Source organism: Centruroides vittatus, unplaced genomic scaffold (genome assembly GCF_030686945.1).
Source record: "Centruroides vittatus isolate TY-2023 unplaced genomic scaffold, ASM3068694v2 contig_459, whole genome shotgun sequence".
NCBI classification, from domain to species: domain Eukaryota; kingdom Metazoa; phylum Arthropoda; class Arachnida; order Scorpiones; family Buthidae; genus Centruroides; species Centruroides vittatus.
In genome coordinates this window covers 1,361,395-1,382,575 of record NW_027122255.1, presented here as the reverse complement: position 1 = coordinate 1,382,575, position 21,181 = coordinate 1,361,395, and the positions used below count along the sequence as shown (strand labels likewise).

The following is a 21,181-nucleotide window of genomic DNA, read 5'->3' as shown; positions in this document are numbered from 1 at the left end:
TACTCTAATAAGCCAGCACTGTCATTAATTTGGCAACCCACTGTGCAAAAATTAGCCAAATTAGCAGGAGTCTACTGTATCTGTTAAAAATCACTGTGTATTTTACAACAGTTGACAGTTTCTAAATAATTGATATACATTCTTTTTATAAAATAAAATTATGTGATAGGAACAGAAATAGCAAAAATTTAACAGCCATTTTTATGCAGTTAATAATTGACAAAAACAATTTTTCACTTCATGCGAGGAATGTTATACAGAAGAGAAATCACACCTAACTGATGTTAAAAACATCAGGCAAAAATCAAGTGCAATTTGTTCAAAAATCAAACAATGTGAATCAAAATTTTTTAATCTAATAGTAATTTATAATGATGCACTCAGAACCAATTACAGTGTTATAATAAAACAACAAAAACAAACATTTTCAAACTCCTTCTGGGCTCTGCATCAGGTTCTTAACCATTTCTAATATTAATTTTTAAATTATTTTTGCCCTTTATAATGAACAAATTTGATTGATTAAATCTTATTTAGGGAAAATCATTAATCATAGAAATTTTTCATAATAAAATGAAATTTATATGCTTATATTCACATTTTATATTTAGATTAAAGAGAAAAAAGAAAAGGAACAGAAGAAAGAGAAAAAAGAGAAAGTAGATAAAAAGGACAAATCCAAGAAGAAAGGAAAAGAGAAATTAAAGGAGAAAGCTAAACCTAAAGATAAAATTGAAAAGGGGAAATCAGATAAGAAGAATAAACTTAAAAATGAAAAAGAAAAGAAAAAAACAAAAGAGAAGGAAGAAAAGGTATTCTGAGTTTAATCCCTTGTAATTGTAATGAAGAAACTGTTAACAATTAGGTTTATATTGATTCAAAAATTAATTCTCTGCTATATATTTATTTGCATTCGTTTACAGATAAATATAAGTTTAAACATAATGAAATTTAGTTTTTAAATATTTTTATTTAAATCAGAAGTAAAAAGTAAGATTAAGATCAGAAGTAAGATTTAAAAAGGCTTAGAAATAAAATGTATATATTTGAATCTTATTTTTATTAGCAACCAAAAGATGATAATAGCATTCCGAAAATTACTTTTAAATTGGGTGGAAATTCTGCAACTTCAACCAAAATGTATGTATTTGTTGAATTATAATTTACGCAAAAAATATATTTTAAATCATTTGGCTTTTTATTATACATTATTAAGTAACTTAAGCCTTGTATAGAATGACTGCCTTTATAATGCTTGTTTATTATATCTTAATTACTCTAATATTTTATCTTTTATGATTAAGATTTTCATTATTTTATTTCCCAAAAACTAATTTATTTTTTGCCTGTATTTATATCATTAGGTATTTTGTATTGCATGATTCTACCATAGTCTACCATTAATACTTTCCATTTTTCCCTAACTTAAACCTTGCTGTTTACTTTGTAATAAAGTGAATGAAAAACCTAAAATTAATTAATTATTAAATAACAACATTTATTAAAATATATTTTAAAATTATGATTTGCCTGACAAAAAAAATAAAATAATAATCATAAATTTAATGAATTTAATTCTAATATTTCTGATAGCTTTAAAGTCTGAAATAAATTAATAAAAGCAAAAATATCTAGTTTATTATACAATTTCTTAAAATTATTAACTGTTTATTTTGAAGCCTGCATTTTCAGAATATAACTCAAATGTTGTTAGAATGAATTGCATAAAAGTTTTAATCCTAAGGAATGTTTAATGAAAATGCATGAGAACTCTGCTCTTGTTTCGCTCATTTCCCCCTTTTCTAATTCATTTTCATATGTGGATTCTGCATGACAAGATTTATTATGTTGTTCTGCCCATTTATTTCAATTTACTTTAATGATATAGAATTCATTTAACACCATGAATTTGTCATTTCAGTAAATTAAAATGGATTCATTTTTAATACATTTGATAATTTTCATAAGACTTGTTGGTTTACATTTTATTTTTGTAATAGCAGAAATGTGCATTTCTTATTTTATTTGTTGTCTATTTTTTTTAATTTATGCCAAAAATATTATAAATTTATTATAACATTTAAAGAAATATAGAGCATGAATATTCATAAAGTAAAATAATTTTTTAAATGAATTTGAATATGCATTTCAAATAGCCTTAACAAAATATTTATATTTTCAAAAATATATTAATAATCAGGATTGAAAATCAATAACTGAAAATTGTTGATATTCTCCTAGTATTTTTTAATTTTAATTTTATTTTCAAAATATTGTTAATTTAATATTTTTGTAGACTGTTTCATAATTGAGTCTTAATCTCTTGAATTTAAGAGATTTTTTTTTCTGCTCCCCTCTTCATGAATTAAAGCTTTAGACAGCAAGAAACTTTAATTGATGATAATATTTTTTGAATTAAATTTCTTATTGTCAAACTTTGTGTAAATGAAAAAGATACAATAAATTTAAAGATGTTATTCCTAAATATGTAAATCTAATCTAAACTAGTGAGATGTAGAGAAACTAATAACAAATAGACAAATAGGTTCTCAAAAGAAACTTCCTACAGAATAAAGAATCAAATACAGTGGTGCCTCATATAACGTACTTAATCCGTTCCAGGTTCACGTCCGTTAAGTGAAACGTCCGTTATACAAAACGCATTTTTCCATAGAAATACATGTTAAAACATCTAATTCATTCCGCAGCATAAAATAACCGTACTGTATCATAAAAAAAATGAACATGGGGTGTGTTCTTTTATTCCTTTGCGTAACTCTGCGTGAGCGATATCCATTTAAAAATTCCTGCGGAACACGTTCCTAAATTCCGGTGGGAGTGCACGCCGTTGAACGGCAAAAACGGCCGCTTGTAGCAGTAGTTTACGGTGGAAAGCAACATGGCGTTCTCCATGGCTCAGATAGTTTCGTTTCCGGGTCCATTATGTGGTCTTATGAATGAGAATTTACAAATTGTGAAAGCGCCAGTTAGCGCACGCAGTGATGTAAGTGTCTTTACGAACTTTTTTCGAGGCTATTTTGAATGCTCTTTTAACAAATAATCCATTTTATGGTTAAATTTTACAATTGGCACCCTTTTTTTACCTTTTAAAGCTCATATTTTAGAATTATAGATTCCTCCATCATGATACTATCGATAGTGTGGGAAGTGCCATCTTTCTTTCACCATCATTCCTAAATGCCTACAAACAGCAGCGCACTCCCATAGTAGCGGAGACGCAGAGTGACGCTATTAAAGAACGCATCCATGGAGCAGTCACCAATTATGCCAGAAAGTCTGTTGTTCGCAGCGTCCGTTATTTGAGGCATACGTTATACGAGGCATCACTGTATATACTTTAGAAATCCATTTCAGATTTTCTGATCTATATTGTGTATACAGTCAACTCCGCATAAGTTGACACCCGGATAACTCGTCACTCGTTGGTTACGTAGTCAGTTTTTTGTGGTCCCTGCTGACTTACATAGGCATTAATGTTATTAACCTTAAAAATCTCGGTTTACTTGACATCGTTTAACTCATCCCACTGGATAAATCAACATACTTTTTCTGTTTCACACTTTTTAGAATTCTGATAAGTCGACTTCCCCTTCCTGAAAAATGAGTTCACACCACACAGCTTATTGTACGGTGTGAACTCATTTTTTCAGGAGGGGAGTCGACTTATCAGACGTCTAAAAAGTTTGAAACAGAAAAAGTATGTTGATTTATCCAGTGGTGAGGAGTTAAACGATGTCGAGTAATACCAAGTTTTTTAACATTAATAACATTATTGCCTATGTAAGTCGGCCAGGACCACAGAAAACTGACTAATTAACCTATGGTGTCAAGTTATCTGGGTGTCAAGTTATGTGGAGTCAACTGTATTTAAATAAATCATATATTACAGACTGAATGTAAATTATGATGCTTAGGCCACTTTCACACAATCTGGGTGTCTTCCTGGATTACTAAAACTTGAATGTCACCCAGATGGGTAAAAGTGCATTGTGAGGTATGAAACTTTTCATACCACACAGAAATGGTGAAATCTCCATCCAGAAAACAAAGCTATCTGGATTTCTTCACTACCAGCTTGTGAGCCCAGCAAGAACATTTGTCTATGTTGCAACCCAGTGGAACACTGGAGAAAATGCACATGATCAGATGACTGCCTTGGACACCTTTGATTAGCTTCTGTTCCACAGAACTTTTTTCTCAGCTCTCTCAGGAAGTATGGTAGAAAATCAAAGTCACAAAATGTTTTGTAGCTTTTTTAATCTTTTGCAATAGCTTGTGTGGATGATACAAATTCTTTAAGTTTATTGGAGGAAATGAAGACTAATCAGTGGAAGAATACAAGGACGGGAATAAAACCAGGAAAGCATGAAAAAACATTTGTGTAGACTTGAAAAAGGATTTTGAATGCAGCAGAAAGAAAATTTTATAACAAAGGAAGGGAGAGGAGACGATAATTTTCAGTGTGGGGAGAAACCAGGATTTCAGCCAGATGTTATCTGAAAACAACATAAGTGCATTGCCTATCCAGGTATCTGAATGGACAAACACCCAAATCATGTGAAAGCAGCCTTAATTGATATTTGGATGTAAATAACAGATATAGTGTATGGAAATGTTTTTGTTTGAGCAATCAATCTTTTTTCCCTGATTAATGTAGATAAATTGATAGACATTGGAAAAGATTTGGTGTTGAACTTTATACATTCTAGAACTAATCTGGACTTTGTAAAATAAAGCTTTTTCAATCTCTCAAGCTGTTGCTTTAGTCTTGTGGATAACACAAGAATAAAGCATCAGCTCGAAGGAGATTGAAAAAGCTATGCCAATGGCTGGCTTCATTTCTAAAAAAAGTTAAGGCATACATGAGAGACAAAGGCATACATGCATTAATGCAGATGAAGAACAATTCATTTTTTTAGTGTTAAAACCAGAAAACTGAATTCTTCTTCATCTGCATTGATACATGTGATGTACTATACAGTACATCTCATTCATTTTTATTTTTAGTATAAATTATATCTGACAAAAACCCAGTTATAATATAGGATAATAAATTGATAATCATTTAATTTCAGATGACTTTTTAATAGATAAACACAAATAAAAATCATAATTTTTTTATCAAAATAAATTTTTAACAAGAAAAATATTTTTGAATGTTTTTATTTTTATTGTCAGTTTTGTCCGTAGAATAGTTAGATTCTATTTTGTTATTCTATTAATGGAATTTATGATGATAATAGAAACTTCTGAAAACATTTTTATTTAAATTCAAAAAATCAACATGAAATGCTTAGCGTTAATGAAATTATTTGTAAAAAATTTCACTATTATCTCATCACTTTAGGGTTTCTTTTAAAACATTTTATATATATATATATATATATATATAATTTATTGTCACCAAAGGACGAGATTGGTATAAAAAAAGATTGATGGATGCTTGTATGGACAGTTGAGTTGTAGGAAATTGCATGTGAAGGTATGAGTAAAAGACCTGATTTAACAGACTTTGAACATGGAATGATTGTGGGTGCTAGAAGCAGTGGTGTGAGTATCAGCAAAACTGCTTCGCTTATGAAGTGTTTGAGAACGGCTGTTGTTTATATGTACAAAGAGTGGACTACCAAAGAAAAAAGCAGGCCTTAACATAAGGCATGTGTAAAATGTCTGAATGCTCAAATTAATTGAGCATTTGTGGAATGAGATCAAAAGTGACATCAGGTAGTTGGATCCAGAACTATCCATTCTTAATGAATTGGAAATGCAATTTATCGGATATGGTATCAGATTTCTCAAACTATTTGCCAACATCTCGTGGAGTTTATGCAAAAAAAGAATTGCAGAAGTATTGCAAGCAAAGAGTGACCCTACAATGTACTAAGTATATGGTCATAATAAATTGGCTACGCTGTGTGTGTATATATATTTTTAAAATCTTCACTTTATATAAGTGAAGATTTTGTCTTTCTTTAGTGATCTCTGTTGAAATTGAACTTAACAAACAATTATATATGCCTGTGATACTTTAGTCCACCTAGATGAACCTAAATCTCTGTAGACTTTTAAATACATTTATTACAAAAAAAGACAGAAAATGAAAACTACATAAATAAAAAAACTGATATTCCCAGCAAAGTAAGACTGGAGAAACTCATTTTAATTGTTAGGGATCCTACCTTCATGATCCACTCTAACTTCAGTGCTGGCTGGAATGGTGTTTTTCTTTTCCTTTCTCCTTTTCTTCTGCCTCTTTTCTGCCCTAAAACTCCATTCTCAATCATGTTTTTAATCTCATTCATGTTTCCTCTTGTATCCTGTTAGCTTCTAAGGAAGCATGTTATACCTTTCTATTGGGAAGGGAGATAATATTGCCATATGGACCAGGTCTTTCTGAGAAGCACCACTAGTAATCATTACCAAGGCAGCAAATAAACTACTAAAAATTAAGTCATAAGCTCTGACAATATAGAAAACTTTAATTAAACAGTATTTGTGATAAAAATGGAAATCAAATATATGAATAATCCACGTTTAAAAGTATATTGCAGAAATGAATCACCGTAGATTGTAATCATCTGATGGGTCTTGAAGTAATGTTTTATGAATTTTGAGACTTAAAATGTTAATAATTCCAAACTTTGTTAAAATACTTTATACTTTGTTTGTGAGTATGATCTGATATTTTGTTATTTAAATGAAGATCTCAGTTCTCACTATGCATTTTCTGTTAAAGTAATTTAAGAAAATGGAAAGTATTATAAGTAATTTTTTTTGAAAGAGAAACTTATATTCACATATCAGAGACATTTATAAAATGTCTAGTCAATGATATTACTAAATTAGAATAAATAATTTAAAAATCTGTTTCTAGCATAAATCTGATTTTGATTGGCTATCACTTCAGTATCATAAAAATAATGATTTTTAGAACAAGTTTCTGTTTTATTGTTTCAAATATTTTTCTAAAAATCTTATATTTTGTACATAATTACAGTTAGCAAGCTCATTTTGATAACCAGTAAACTGAATTGCTGCAACATTTACATTACCTTAAATTGCTGAGAAAATTGATTTAAACGTAACTAACGTTTTTGGCCTATCAAATTTTAAGTCAGTTTAGCTGTGAAATCCAAAATTTTTTTTAAACACATCTTGAGTTGATATTTCTAATTTAGTAAAAGTGCTTGATATTAGCATTGACATTTCACATCTTAAAATGAAACATAAAATCAAAATATGAAGTATTTTATTGAAACATAAAATGTTAACATAATAAAGTAGCATTATAAAATCAAATTAACCACAGCAGTTAATTTAAGGAAGTAACCAATATACCTTTAATAATAGGGTAAGGGTGCGACTATGCAGATGCGAGTGAGTGAATTTTTCCAGCCAGCGAGAATATGTAGCGAGAAGAGGCGAGACGCGATAAATATCAAAACCTGTCAGATATGTGCGAGAACCAGAAATTTGCTCTCGCCAGCTATATTTCGCGCTTCTCACTTGTGCATGGTTTTCCTTTACGAAAACTAAATCGCTCGCAACCTCTCGCTCGCTCTAAATTTGCATCTGCATAGTCACACCCTAAGGTTGGAGAAAGACTAATGTTTCCAGTCTAGTTAACAGGCTATCTTCAGACATGAACAGAATATCATATCTATTCACATTCCTCTAATGTTTTTGAAATGTATTGGTACTTTATTAACCAATACATTTCAACAGTGAATATGTGAAGTTTATTGATATACACTACGCACATTCTTTTATTAGTCTTATTTAGAAAAAGAAGAAAAATGTACTTGGTTGTATAATTTGAAAAATAAACTATAAATAATTGCAACAAAATGAATAACAAGTATCAATAATTATATTTTATAGAACGAATAAATAAAATTATATATTTGAAGTAAAAAATTCAAAAAATTTTTTACTTTGTCTTTCACATTATTGACATTTCATGACATATAAACAACAATAACTGAATATATGAAAATATCATTAATAAACTTTTATTTTTAATACCTTAGCCAAATTATTTCAGACTTTTGATTGCTGCTTTAAAATAATATAACAAATGTGCTGTTTATGAAATGTTTTATTATAAATGCTATAGAGTTAAGAAAATATACAATGATACTAACAATTAAAAATAATAAATTTTTGTTTGAAAATAATAAATTTATATTTTGTTTTAATCAGATTTTTAATATAACACTCAGCATGTTTTATTGCAAATAATAGAAATAATTAAAAAAAATTAATTTTATAATTATTAGTAATTTCTTTTATATTCATAATATAATTTAAACATTTGTTCAAAGTTTTGTATATTATTTATTTAGTTAGTTTTTTTTAAAAGAAGATAGATAACTTTTTCGTAAGAAATTTATAACAAATTTGAATAGTAAATTAAAAAAAATTACTTTTAAATATTACTTTTGGAGATTATCAACATTTAATCTTATAAACAAACATTCTAAAATATTTACAAAAACTAACATTGGATTGATATAATTTGATGGAATGTAATTTATGGGAATTGGTTTTCTTGCAATAAGAATAAAAATCTATATATAGATATAATGAATATCCTTCACTATCTGAAAGCTTAAATGATGATGCTTAAACTCTCAAATAGTGACAATTAAAATATTTCAATTTTGAAAATGTTATGGCTATTTGTATTTATTTAATATATATAAATTTAGTGTGATTAAATCATTATCCAAAACTGGTACAAGCTCCCCTCCATCGAGTTCATCAAGCCCAGAAGTGGAGAATGTACCTGATATTCCTGTGGTCAAAACACCATCTCCGCCACTACAAGTAGAACAAATACCAGCTTCTCCACCAGCACCATTGACTCCTCCTCCAGTGCCTGCACCTTCAATTTCTAATCCTAAGGGTCACCCAAGAACTGCTCCTAAAGGAAAATCATCTCAAACGGCTGTAGGTAAAAAAGTAACAGCTTCATCATCACCACCAGCAAGAACTGTTATAATAGAAACATTGGGCACTTTTGTTGTAAGTATTATAAGGTGTAAGAATTTAACTTTAATTACACAAATAATTTTTTAAAATTTTTATGATCCTTTTTTAAAGTTTATTAAAGATCCTTTTAGGTGGAAATTACTTTAAAACATTTTTAAAAGAAGTAATTATTAATTTAAATCAAATAGAATTGATAATCAAAAAATAATTTACATTGAACTATAAGATAAATTTTTAAATTATTGTTATACAAGAAATGTTTAAATTCTCTTTCGTAATTTTTGTTTTCGTACATTATAAAATCAAAATCCATTTATTAATTTAGCTTTTCTTTAAAAAAAATTTTATATACTCCTTAAAATTACAACTGAAGTTATAATTAATTAATTTTTTGTAAACATACACAATATTTAATCTTAGTTTATGTATGCATAGCATATAAATATCAATTCTTAAAACAGAATGATAATCAGCTTTAAAAATTAATTATCAGTCAATGTAATTTAAATACTTTTAATATATATTTAAATAAATTTCTATTATAAAAACGGTACAATATTTTATTTTTTTATATTAATATTTTTTACTTTAAAAAATCCTTCTCATATCAAAAATACATTAATTTTTTTTATATAAAAATAATTATACTTACAGACAGATATCTGACTTTTACCATTTCTACAATTTTGTTGTCTTTAACATTCTGAATATTTTTTCAAAGTAAAATTTATAGTAACTCAAATGAACAAATGAATAAATAAATATTCAAAATTTTTTAAATTCAGTAGATAAAGTTTAATAGACTTTTCTTATTAGAGTTTAAAGGTTTTTAATACTTAACTTATTTAAATAAATTTAATATGATATAGAATTTAATATTAACTAATAATATATATGAAAAACAAATTAACTTAAGAAATCAAACTTTATTATTATTAATAAATATTGATATTAAACATAAGTTTTTTGAAGATTGTAAAAGGCCTGTTGAATGATTTATTTAAGCTACAGTCTATGGAGAAAAATTTTAACTAGGAGTTTGACAATTTGTTACTTGACAGATTTCATTTTCAATTCTTATAATTTGGAAATTTAATTAACATCTAATAACTTTTTCTCATAATTTGTTGAGGTTTTATAACTTTTGAAATTCAAAATTTTATTCATATTTACTATTATATCTTTTTTTTTATACATGTATAATTATATATTTATTAACTAAAACAGAAAAAAATTTGTAGGATATTTATATCATAGTATTTAACTGAGATTTTACTAGATTTAAATAAGATTATCCATATATTTTAAAGGTGTATTATATAACACTAGTTTTTACATTAAGTTATAATTCAATACATATATATTTATAGATTGAATCTGTCAAATGCAATACATCATATTTATAGATGATATAACAAGATGAAACAATGTAAATGGTGAAAATATTAATTTTTAAATTACCATTATTATTCAACAAGAAATTTATTTAAAGATTACTACTGTTCATTTCATAAAAATTTGCTTTGATTAATTAAACCATTTGATTTTTATTTAATAGTACAGTTACATATTAATATATTTTAAAAATTTGTCAGTTAATATATTGTTAGTCTCAAACAAATTGATAATTTATTAAATAAGAAATAATATAACAAAAAATAAAATTTGAAATTGTTTTATTATTATGAGTAATTGTTTGAAAATTGCATAATTTCATAAATAATTAGAACATTAAAGAGAGTATATAATAATTTCAAAGATTTTTTCCAAGATTTTAATAATAATTTTTCCAGGAGTAAAATTTAAAGACTTGATTACATTTATTTTTTCAATTTTTTTAGTTTTGTTTAAATGGTATGCATGAAATATGATAATTTAGCCTTTCAAAATTTGATTGTCAATATGTGTATTCTACATTTTATGTCCATTATCTATGACAGGAGTGTTCAAGTAAAATTGATGAAGGCCAACATATGTTTTCTGTTGACCAGTTGCAGTTTGGAAAAAAAGCAAAACAAGTTAGTGGGGAAAAATTATCTTTTTGCACTAACTTCATAAATTATTTGTTTAAGAATACACAATTGTGCTTTTTGATGATGATTTATCAATCTTGAAATTTTTTATTCTATGTAGTTTCATTTCCTACATCTCTAAATTCTATCCTGATTATTTTGTTTTTATATTCGGAATGCATTTGATTAATTTTAGTAGAAAAAATAACTGTGAATAGAAAAAGCAAACTGTATCATTAATTTATTTTCTTTGGTTACTAATACTTGTGGTGATGCTTTCTTTCACTTGTGCAAGCTCTCTGAAATATTTTGCTGTCAGTTACAAAAGAATATATTAAAATTTTCTGAAATATACTATTGGTCTTTGAATTTCGCCTTCAGTAAATCAAAACTTTTTAATAAATTTTAATAAATAGTTTTATTTCTGATTGCTAGTTAGAAAACTTAACTTTTTACTTTAAGAAAAACTTATTATCATCTATATAGTTAAAATATTAATGCAAGTAAATACAATTTATATATTTAATTCTAAAAGCTGAAATTTAAATTTACTTATTATTACTTTCAAAGTAAAAGATAAATGATTTAAACATTGACTATTTTAAATGATATTTTGTAATATATAACATAAGTAAAATGAAAACATCTTATTTTTAATAAAGAAATCAAAGTTTTTAATAATATATTTTGCATTTATTTGTTGTCGTTATTTCAAAATACTTAAATAAGCTAAAAACATTTTTAAATGAATTTAACATTACAAACTACTTTAAATTAAATTAAAAATATAAAATTTGATAAAACTACAGTAAAAACCATTGTTATCCTTTTTTACTTTTTTGATTTTTCATCTGAGGTGAACTTTAAAGTAATGATAAACACTTTATAGTCTTTTAAAATAAGTTTATCATTATTAAAGTTCACCTTGCATGAAAAATCAAAAAAGTAAAAAAGGATAACAATGGTTTTTATTGTAGTTTAATCAAATTTTATATTTATAATATTATTTAAATAGATATCTGACTTGGTAAAAATAAATAGATAAGAATAAATCATCTTAACTTTTTTTAGTAGATTTAATTACAAACAACTGTTCAAAAATTGTCTCATACATCAGTAAATAAAAAGTAATAAAAACTCTCAGTCTTCTTTTCATTACTTATTCATAGAATAATTACTATTTAATGGCAGATATGGTATTAGTATGATGGGTTATCTTCATATTTTAATGATTATTTAAATACTTAAATTTATTTAGATTTCATGTATAAGATCCACAAAGATCTATGCATTGGGCATCATGATTATCAGATTTGACTTCTTGATATATTATGGGAGAATGTTTGTAAATCTAAAAATTCTGAACGACCAAATATAATATTAACAAATTATTGTTTATAAAAAATATAATAAAGTTTGGGTTGTTTAAAATGAAAATATTTGCTTTTTTAATTAAGAAATTAAATTATATATTTTGCAACATCAATAAAAAAGTTATTATTTCTAAGCAACTACGGAAATGTATGTCTGAATTATTTTACTTATATGTCTATTGAAAGTTTCAGCTTATAGAATTAAACAAGAATTGTATTTTTATTATTACTATAGTATTCAAGTCTTTAGTAACAGCTAAATTACTGTAGAATTTATATATTATTATTATTGAAGTTTACAGTTTTATTTTTAAAAAGTTAAGTGTAAATATTTTATATATTAAAATATGATTTATTGTGGCTAATAATTTTCTACCTATCTTTTTATTTTTATTCTCTGGAATGGGTTTGGCTTTCACAAAAATTTAATATTGCACTCTCTTAGATTTTGTTTCTCCTTGGTAGTTTTTTCCTTTAGTGATTAATAAAAAAAATCAGTGATTTCCCAATTTAATATAATTTTGCAAAGTAAATAATATATTGAAACATGTTATGAAATGTAAATGAAATATGTATTTTAGACATAGAATTCAAAATTAAACCCATCTTTTAATTTAAAAAAAAAATTTATTAGTAGAATTTTAATGAATGAGAATTCATTTTATCTTTAAGCATTCAGTATGGCTTAATCTTTAAAATTTCAAATACTAGAAATTCTAACATATTTTCAGTAATTAAATAATAATTTTTTCATTTTCAAAATATTTTTTATATGTTAACATAATCGTGGAATGAATAATTAGGTTAATAAATAAATAGCATCCTGTAGAAGATAGTATTCAGCCTGTTACTAAAAGAAATGAATTTTAGCTGTTATTGCGGTCACCTTTACCTAAGGATGGTCGGAATAATGGCCGAAAACATTTTTTAGTAAATAAACATGTGTGACTTCCTGAACTAAACAATCTATTTAATTAGAGTTTCAATATACTGCCATACTTATTTTCAGTGTGCATAAATTTAATTTAAATATTAAAATGGGAATTCACTGTAAAATTTTTAGATTTTAATTTTGTTAATATTTAAATTATTAATTATAAAATATTAATTTTTGTTTTTATTTTAAATGTAATTTTTATTTTTTAACTAATGTTTTTATTTTTGTTTATAATATTAGGAAAAAAGGTATAATTTAATTTATGATAAGTTTAAATACATAATATATAGCTGGATATTTTGTTTATAAGATATTATTAATTAATGTAATCTGTCATAACGAGAAATCTTTAATTTTCATATTGGTTAAAATAAATAATATCTATATATCTAAGTTTATAAAAAAGAATGTTATCAGATGTTTATAATATGATTTTTTTTAATTAACTATATAGAACAGTTAATAGTAGTGATAAACAAAAATACAATTGGTATCTTTGTGAAAAGCAATACAATAGAAAATTATTAAAGATATAATAGAATGTTGAGTTTCACTACAACTTTACTCAGCTTAGAAATACTAATAATAATAGTTTCTTAGAAAATGACATTGAAAGCTTAAATAAAACAAATTTGGTTTCAATAGATTCTATGAAAATAGAAAAAATTAATATAAAGTACAGGATATTAATACAAGGACATAAATACAGTAAAATATCAAATATAATGAAATTTGTGAGGGTTACTAAAATATATTTGTTATGGTGAAATTTTTTTTACATTAAAATATAGTCAAAATACCACAACATTGAAAAAAATCAGTAAATAAAGAAAAATTCTTGTATCTTGAGAGCAAGAAATCCTTAAAATTAATTTTTCAAAACTGTATAAGAAAGCACAGGTGAATCACTGTTTTATGCTTGTAATTTTTTTTAGTTTTTGATTCTCATTGCCTTGTGCATATTAAGGTTTTTTAATCATGACCATTATGGATTTAGCCATGTTTTCAATGGGAATGGTGACTGGTGAGGTACAGGACCTGATGTATCCAAATGGGTACAATTGCAGATGTGAAGGATGCTATTGGACCTTAACAGAGCTGTAGAGCATGTCCACAGGAGCAAAAAAGTCAAAGGAAATCATACTTCTAAATGTGACCCTTTACAAGATATAGCCTCCTGAAATCAGCCACATGCGATTTGCGAGTCATGCAGTATACTATGCACTCTGCTAATACTATCGCATTTAACTATTTAGCCCATGGAACTATGCTGGCTTCGAGTAGCCCACTTGACTGTTCCTTGATGTTATATAGTTTTAAGGAGTGTAGAGGCTCACTTCCACCAATGCACTTTAGTGTGAGTGATAGCAAAAGCACTAAAGTGCATTACTACATGCAGAGCATTGGTTAAGGCAAACAATAGCAAGCCTTGACAACATTAAGCATGAAGAATAGGCAGTATTACTGGTTCAAGGTAAAACTGTTTTTGGTCAGTAGAAATTAATGCATTTATTATTTGTTATAGGCACTGATTGCAGTGCTTATAACAAATAATAAATGCATTAATTTCTACTTGTTTGCAAGTGTAATGTCTGCAAGCAAGATGACCGAAACTCGTGCCCTTGGGTTTCACATTTGGAGGTGAATATCTTGCAGAGGATTGGGTGTTGGACTTTTCTTTATTTTTTGCTGACAAATATCATTTGAATGTCTGATCACCATGTTGTACTGACTGTTAAACACACAATAGGCTTAGTGGAGTCCGCAGCATGACTTCCTATAGTGCCTGGAAGCAGACTTTAGGCTGATTTCAGAGAGCTAAATCTGATGAAGAATGAACATTTAGAAATCCTGGGACAAGCAAAAGACCGGGAAATGAGAAACCCTAATTATGATGTTATGATAGCAACCTATAAGTGTAAATAATGATCCTATCTGAATTTTCTTTAATATGAATATATCCAACTATATTTGCATTATTCAAAATGATTAGACTGATTTTTGAATTTTGTATTTTGTAAAAAAACTATTATATGAAATCATTTGAATATTATTGACCATGTATGTAATAATAGGTATATTGGATAGATTTTTCAATATTTTTGCATTCTAAGTTTTTATTGCAAATCATTGTTATGTGTAGAGACTACACTCCTACTTTTTTATGTGGTTTCAGTTCATCTATCATTATCCTTATAGACAAGGAAATGTCTTTATCTTTAAACCAATTTATGGGAAATATTAGAAAGATTTAAAAGATGACTCATATCACAGTGAGATAGATGTATGTACTTTGCTATTTTTAGCACTATGCAATAACTGCTTTTTAGAAAACCTCAGATTTGTCAGTCTTGATCAAATATTAATTTTGTAAACATGATAATGGCAAGTTTTGTGATCAGTAACTTTTGCCTTATTGAATATTTATCAATGAATCTCAGGATCAAGGAGTATTTTGAATCCATTACCCAATATCCCATAAATCAGGGATGTCCAACCCATGGCCCACAGGCCTCACTGCGATTCACTTAATATTTTTATGCTGCCCACTGCACCCTAAATTTTTTTAGGTATATTTTCATTTATTTTAGTAAAGTATGTCGTAAAACTTTATTCTTGTTTCACTGGATACATGAAGTAATTTGTGTTAGAAAACTGTTTTATCTAGAGAACTTTTATGTATGTGGGGGTAGTACATACTGTCGTGAACAATTCTTTTCATGCACGAAAAACATCAAAACTGCTGAAAGAAATAGGTTGAGTGATTTCCATTTAACTAACATTCTTAGAATTAAGACTAGTATCATAAAAGCAGATATTGACAATATTATAAAACGAAGGCAATATCAAAAATCGCATTGAATTTATTTTTATTTTGTATGAGTATTATTTCTTTTTTTACTGTCAATAATACAGTATTACTTTTATAATAATACAGTGGAACCTTGCTTAACAAGCAAAACAAATTGTAAAAAAATGACGTGCTTAACAAGCGACATTTTGTATAATGAATGACTAGGAGAGGAAGTCCTGGATTGTGTGCATCAGTCTATGTTTAGCATTCATTCCCCTAGCACAGTGTTTTTCAACCTTTTTCATTGAGTGGCACCCGATTGAAAAATAAAAAATCGTGACACCCCTGACCAGTGGCAGATGTAGAATCTAAATAAGGGGAGGCTAATGGGCCAGATGAACCTTTTATGAAAACGAATATCACACGCAATGCTGGGGTGGATCCGGGAAACTTCCTCCCTGAGAAGAAAAATTTTAAAAATTGACAGTTTGAAGTAGCATTTTAATGCAAAAAAAGCATTTCTATGTGTTCGAAATCAAAATTTAAGTTCATTGAATTTTGTCGAATTACCTACATGTAAAATAATAGTCTCGCTATTGTTTTTTAAATCTACTTTTATTATCGGCCCTAAACTTTGTGACACCCTAATCGTGGTGCTGTGACACCCCAGTTGAAAAACATTGCCCTAGCATTGTTGTTTATGATCACACATTTTTCCAAACTTGGGTTCACATATATTACGTATAAACATCAACAACCATAGTTCATTATGTAATAAACATGCCAAACGATATGCCAAATTCTTGGGCTATGTAAAGGCTATAATTAAATATCAGAAATTAAATAATTTGACTAGAGGTAGGCAGTTATGCTGCCATCTCATATTAAATTTAATGACCAATTCCAAATTAAATTCTAGAAATGTCTAAAGTATAAATAAATTATTTATAATTATTAAATTTAATATGAGATGGCAGCATAACTGCCTACCTCTAGTTAAATTAATTTATTTCTAATATTTAATTATAGCCTTTACCTAGCCCATGAATTTGGTATATTGTTTGGCTGTTTATGAGACATATTATCTGTGATTTTTTTTTTGTTTTGTTTTCCGCAAATCGAATCTGCATTTCAGGTTGGTTCATTCTGTGTGAGAAAAGATGAAGATGATTCATGCTCCTTAACAATGTATATTGTATAATTTTCTTTGAATAAACATTATACATAAAATATTTGAGTATTTTTTCAGCATGGAATGCATTATCGTATTTTACATTAATTTATATGGAAAAAATTGTTTTGCTTAATGAGTGTTTCGCATCATGAGTAAGAATCTGAAATGAATTATGCTTGTTAAGTGAGGTTCCACTATAGATGCAAGAATGAACAAAATGCAAGAACAAAGCAATCACTGATTGGTTTGTCCTTGGACTAACTCTTTGTAGTGGCAAGTGTAAGGATTGCCTCTTGGTTGGCAGGTACAAGCAGGGCTACAAAAAGGCAGGGCAGTGAGCGTTCCATTGTATATATTTGTTATTAAAATTTGATATTCACATTTTGAACTTTTTAAAAGCATATATTTATATAAAGTACCTTTTAGGCCTGCTGAATATATCTAAATTTCTAATTTGGCCCATTAGGAAAAAAGGTTGGACAACTTGGACAACCCTGCCATAAATAGTATGATTTTAATGCAATGGGCCGTAGAGAAAGAAATTGACATATGTTGGAAACAACCTGTAGTACTTAGAAGCTGGTATGACATTAAGAATATAAGAATACTGGAGCAATGTTTCATTTACATCTTATAAAGCATCTAAACATCATTAATTAATGCACAGGACTCGAAAAAACTGGACACTACATGGACAGGAGTATTAGAAACAAGAAATTAGGGGGATATAACTAAATGCTTGCAAGACACAAGAATGAAAGAGGGAATTTGATATAAGTGAAAAATTAACATTTTTAGTTGATCTGGAAAGCAATATTAATACTATGCATACTGAAAATGAATGAGAAACCAGAAAGCAATTTTCATTTGCTTGGTGAAATTGATTCACACTATAAAGTGTAGAAAGTGAAAATTTTCAACATACTGGAATTGGAGGAGTGATTTGCTAAATTGGGAAATTTTTCATAAATCATATTACATGTTACATATTAGTTTCTCAGCTTTTTGCAATTGCTGGTGATTCACTGTCAAGGTGAATGCAAATTTGCTTTTTCATTTTTTTTAAATAATTGCTTTAAACTTTTCCTTTTTAAATTGAATAACATGTAAGTGAGAAGAAAGCGCTGCAGGTTATTAAAAAATGTATAAGTGAAATAGTTGTACAGTTTTAAAAAAGTTTGATAATATTGAAGTTAAACTTACCAAGACAAAAACTTACAATTTTACAAGTATACTGTAAAAATTTTGAATCGATGCATAAAAAGCCATCTTTATAGAAGCTCCACAGAGTTGGTACAACCAGCAGATGTATAGATGAAGGCAACTTTGTGAGTGGTATGCTGATGCTGCAAATTTTGCAACAATTGGCATTTTAGTAAATATCGCCTCCTCCCTTTGATTGGTCATCAGTAAAAAATGAAAGATAAATGAAATTTTAAAAAAGAGCTTATTCAAAATTCTAAGAAATATCTAGTATTTCTGTGACACATCTGATGCACTCTTATGACACACAACAGGAGTAATAAATATCATGAGTTGATGGTGCAATTTACATAAAGATATTCAACTTTCTTATGCAATGCTTTCATAATTGTAAAATGACCTTTGCCAATATCATTTATAATGTATTGTCACTTGCTTTTTATCATTTGATAAAAAAAATAATACAAACAGAAAATATACAGCTGGCTTGCTTTTCCAGCGGTTTAGAATGGTTTTTCTAAATGTTTTTTGCTTTCTTGAGAAGTTGTCTTCAGGATAATTTTTATTTAGAACATCAATGTTTTAATTTACAGTTCTTTATGGGTTCTACCCTTTGGAATGTTTTTTATTCTCTTTTTGATGGCGGGAGGGCACATGTGCTATATCTTATCTTCTAGCTAATCATTGGGTTTCCTTCTTCTCAAGGAATGTGCTCTGGTGCCACCTAAAAGAAAGTAAAAAACATTCCAAGAACATTTTAAAGATAGAATTCAAGATGAACTTTAAAAATTAAAATGTTGACATTCTAAATAGAACATATCCTAAAGTAGGTTTCTCAAGAAAGCTACTTTAAGATGTTTAGAAAAATCTTTCTAAACTGCTGGAAAAACATAAAATGTATATTTTCTACAGTCAACTTGCATTAATACAAATTGCTAGGGAAACAGTAGTTAGTTCGCTTTTTTGAAAGTTTGTATTAACAAGTTTCAAGGACAAAGTCAAGGTAGTATAGTTTAGGGAGTTGAGGCTTAAAATAGACAAACAAAATCTCTAAAATATAATGCAGTATTTTGGATTAATTTACTAAATAAACTGAAAAAGAATTAAATTTATTAACAAAAACAAATTTTAAATGATTTTTAAAATCAAACAAAATGGGGAAATGATGATGTTTGCCATTTAAGTGTAGTGTAGTATATCAGAGTGGTTAAACAAAACAAAGCTAAAGAAAATTTATAATTTTTTTCCTGTTGAAGATTATTTTAAAAAGTAGAAAACAGTTTTGGTGCCAAAAGCGTAAAAAAAAAGCCAAATTTGGCACAAAGTGGCCCGAATATGCAAACTAGCATGAACTATATCCATTTAAAGGAGTAGGCATCCTTAAACTTTAACTTGTATTTTCTGAGTATAGTAGAATGATCTACTAAAACTGGATGTTTTAATTGCTTTACAATTGGAGGTCAAACTTGTCTTTGTTTACTACAAGGAAAAAATTTACTTTACTCAAAATAGAACATTTATTACAGTACTAATTTTTATTGTTCATATCAAAAACTGTAGAAAGCAACCATGACTGGAAGTAGGATTATTTCTTGAGTGTTGTGGAGTTAATTTATAGTTCAGTTTAACAAATTTTGGCAAAATCTTTGTTCACTTTATCACATGAAAATTAACATTGTGACAATGCCATTTTGCCAGGACAATGGCAAAATTCTCTTTATCAGTGTTTGATTTAAGGCAAGTTGACTGTATTTGTATTACCTGTTCCAATTTGCATTTCATAGTTACTAGAAAATAATACTTTTTACTTTGTTTTTCAGCTGTTTTATTTTATTTCGTAATGAAGTTGTTGCCTGTTATCTATAATGAGAACACTTAGATTTGACTGTTTTATTTCCTGGTACCTTTCCTGTCTCCAATACTTCCTCTTTATTCAGACTTAAGACCAGCTAAAATCAATTAACTTTGGATACAGATAAACAACACATGTCTTAATTCCAATTAAAATACTAATTTGGTTTCCAGATACCTTAACTTCAGTGATGTAATGAGAACTAGTATATTCAGCAAGTGCCAACCATTGCTCTAGAATGAATTTCATAAATTTTATGTTACCTATTCTTTTCAAAAAGTAATCTGAATATATAACATCATTTCATAACTACTTTGACACGATGAAATATAATTAATTTCATATTGCATAAATGATATGTTATTTAGGAAGCAACTAATACATTCACAGCCTTTTAAGCAGCAAAACAGTATTTAATAATAATTGTTTTGTTACTTAGAAAGATATAATATACGTTTAAGCTATAGCAAGTATGAGAATGACAGCTTTTTATCTTCCTTTTATATAAAAACAAGGTTTATCAAGCCAGTGGTTTAGCGTGGGTGTCAGCCGCCCGGGGTGGAGGAAAATTTCACCGCCCCCTTATTTAGGTATTATTATTATTTATTGTGAAATTTTGCCGCCCCCTTAAAGTGCCGCCCCTGCCGCTCCCACCACACTATGCCACTGGGTCAAGCCTACTTGATAACACACTCCACAAAAGCAAATCAAATACATAGGTCATCCAGGAAGTAACGACATATTGTGCATTCACACTGTGCAGATTGATATTAGGCTTCTATCCAAAGTCAAATAGTTTCCTTGACATCTTTTCTCAGTGT

General features: G+C 27.5%; 1 protein-coding gene across 3 annotated transcripts in view; it reads left to right on the top strand.

Annotated features, from left to right (window-relative positions):
• Taf3 (TBP-associated factor 3) overlaps window positions 1–21,181 on the top strand; it is a 102,932-nt gene that overhangs the window by 34,085 nt on the left and 47,666 nt on the right. Inside the window, exons 5-8 of one of the 3 annotated variants that reach the window (XM_067272910.1) lie at window positions 612–812; window positions 1,067–1,140; window positions 8,766–9,048; window positions 10,956–11,033. In XM_067272910.1, coding sequence (XP_067129011.1) covers window positions 612–812; window positions 1,067–1,140; window positions 8,766–9,048; window positions 10,956–11,033 — 636 coding nt within the window. Of the gene's footprint in view, window positions 1–611; window positions 813–1,066; window positions 1,141–8,732; window positions 9,049–10,955; window positions 11,034–21,181 lie in introns of all 3 variants that reach the window. The other 2 variants (XM_067272908.1, XM_067272911.1) reach the window with 2 other exon arrangements.